This window comes from Tribolium madens, unplaced genomic scaffold, assembly GCF_015345945.1.
Source record: "Tribolium madens isolate multiple individuals breed KSU strain unplaced genomic scaffold, Tmad_KSU_1.1 Scaffold_3;HRSCAF=73;Tcas5.2_LG2, whole genome shotgun sequence".
Taxonomy (NCBI): Eukaryota; Metazoa; Arthropoda; class Insecta; order Coleoptera; family Tenebrionidae; genus Tribolium; species Tribolium madens.
The window spans coordinates 13,368,114-13,370,809 of NW_025401006.1; the positions used below are offsets into that span (position 1 = coordinate 13,368,114).

At 34.8% G+C, this 2,696-nt stretch overlaps 1 protein-coding gene across 2 annotated transcripts in view; it reads left to right on the plus strand.

The window, feature by feature from the left end:
• The first annotated feature begins 1,446 nt into the window (after positions 1 to 1,446).
• LOC123008284 (ionotropic receptor 25a) overlaps positions 1,447 to 2,696 on the plus strand; it is a 10,446-nt gene continuing 9,196 nt past the window's right edge. For both annotated transcript variants that reach the window (XM_044404049.1, XM_044404050.1), the window contains exons 1-4: positions 1,447 to 1,589; positions 1,638 to 1,787; positions 1,835 to 2,137; positions 2,185 to 2,593. In XM_044404049.1, coding sequence (XP_044259984.1) covers positions 1,511 to 1,589; positions 1,638 to 1,787; positions 1,835 to 2,137; positions 2,185 to 2,593 — 941 coding nt within the window. In that variant the 5' untranslated portion in view covers positions 1,447 to 1,510. The remainder of the gene's footprint in view (positions 1,590 to 1,637; positions 1,788 to 1,834; positions 2,138 to 2,184; positions 2,594 to 2,696) is intronic.

Below are 2,696 nucleotides of genomic sequence, written 5' to 3' on the forward strand. Positions count from 1 at the left end.
TCTAATTTGCGGCAAAACTGTGTTTCAATGATATAATATTTTGACCTAAACCTATGTAAAATATTCCGGGGAATCGATTGGCGTCAATTAAACTGCAAAATTCGTAGTAGTTTTGGAGTTATAGTCGGATTTAAATTCTCGATATTTTTGACTTTACCAGAAATTTTCTCGATAACTATTCATCGTAGAGCACTGAATTTTGTATGAAAATCAAAATTTTACTTGGGCTCACGTCACATCAACTGGAGCCAGATTAGGTTAACCTCGAATTTCTTTTTTTTTTCCACTTTGTACGATTGAGCTTTGGGACTTTTATACTTTTATTTACAATCAAAATTAACACTTACTGGCAGTTTCTGGTCGGGCCAAAATTCCACAAATTTCTCAATTTTGAGAATCTTAAAAGTTGTTCTAAGCCTAAAATTTTAATTGACAAGATTGAGAAAAATCACGAGAGTCAAATAGTAAACACTGAACACCAATAAAAAATTGTTCTGACATAAAGTAATTCAAAATCTCGGTTTTTAATTAACAAAAAAAATTCAAATTATGGGATTCTTTTCTTCATTCATAACCCTACTATATGACGTAAAACAAATTGCATTGTGTAAAAAACATTTTGGGGGTGAGTTTTTCAAACTAAAAATAACCCTATCGTGTCACCCCTCATACATCTCAGAAAAACGCATAGATTTTAAWAATATAAAATGAGGTAGGTATTTTGTTTTTCCTAAGCGAGATACGAAAATGACCKTCGCCAAAGTCAAATTTGACTTAACCATTCGATAGAACTTTTTATTGRGCATCTTTTTTAACATACTTTATTTTTACGTSTAACGCACACTTTTCGAGATATTCACGTTCAAATTTTCCGGATTTGAATTTGCGCGCTTCATTTCAATTTGTTAAGATTGGTYATGGTGGGCATACATATGCACACGTCTGTATTTATAATTGCATAAGCTTAAGGGGTTCTTAAATTTCTATTTTTTTGTTTTCTAAATTTCGGCTAAACTACACCCAAAATGAATAATATTTTAAACTGTATGCATGTAAAGTGGTCCGGAAAATCGATTAGTGTCCAGAAAACCGCAAATTACGTAATATTTTCGAAGTTATAATCGAATTTATATTTTCAAAAATCGACTAAAATTGAAAACCACAAGGTATCGATTTCTCCTCTTTCACCCTGCAAATAATAGACGATAATTGACAAATCGATACCTTTAAACACCATTAAAATCAAAATTACGAACAATACACGAAAAACAAATATCAAAACTCTTATTATAATATTCCTGAAACCGAATTGAGCACGCAAGTGAATGTCAAGACCTGACCCAAAATAAAATAATATTTATGTTGTCCATCACATTGCACAGCAATGGAAACATTGAATTATTAATCATGTGTATGTTTACACCACAATCACTTGGCAACAAACTAGCTTTTTTTGACGCAAAGCTTCGATTAAACCATTTCATAAAGCTTCCTCAATAATGTATACAAAATGCTCACACTCACATTAACTGTTTTTTTAAATTTTGCGATTTTGACAAAAGGGCAAACCACACAAAATATCAACGTTTGTAAGTATCACACTTGTCGAATTTTGAGTAATTACTGAAAAATTTCAGTGTTTGTGAACGAGGAGGGTAATCTAGTGGCCGAGAAAGCCGTCGATGTTGCCACCAATTACATCAAGAAAAATAACAAACTGGGGGTCAATGCCGACCCTGTCAAGGTGGTGGGGAACAGGACCGATGCTTCAGGACTCCTGGATTCACGTAAAAAAAAATTTTGAAAAAAACAAAAATTGAAAAAAAAATTACAGTGTGTAGCAGTTATAACGACATGTTGTCAAATTCCATGAACCCCCATTTGGTCCTTGACACCACCATGACAGGATTAGCCTCAGAAACTGTAAAATCCTTCACTGCAGCTTTGGGTTTGCCCACAATCAGCGCGAGTTTTGGCCAAGAGGGCGATTTGCGCCAGTGGCGTAACATCGACGAAAACGAGAGGGAATACCTCGTGCAAATCTCACCCCCAGCTGACCTCATCCCTGAAATAATCCGGTCTTTGGTCTTGAGTAAAAACATCACCAATGCGGCGATCCTCTTTGACGATTCTTTCGGTTGAAAAATTAAATCCTGAAATCAAAAAACTGAAAATTTTTTTCAGTCATGGACCACAAATACAAATCATTGCTTCAAAACGTGGCCACAAGACACGTGATTGCGCCGATTAAGGAGGCTGATAAGATCGGTGACCAATTGCGACAACTCCGGAAACTGGATATTGTGAATTTTTTCATTTTGGGGAGTTTTGAGAATATTAAAAAAGTGTTGGATGCTGCTGACAGTGTTGGGTTTTTCAATAGGAAGTTTTCTTGGCATGCTATTACGCAGGATAAGGGAGAATTGAAGTGCAATTGCAGAAATGCAACGATTACTTTGGCCAAACCTGTGATTGATGCACAGTTTCAGGATCGGCTTGGGCTTATCAAGACTTCTTATCAYTTGAATGCGGAACCGGAAATTGCAGCTGCGTTTTATTTCGATCTGGCGCTTTACTCCTTTCTCGCCGTCAAGTAAGAGAAATTCAAAAAAAATCCTAATTTTTTATTTTTATTTTTCTTTACTTCTATCAATTTTATCAAAGTTAAATTTGACCAGTGATAATATTTTTTTGAA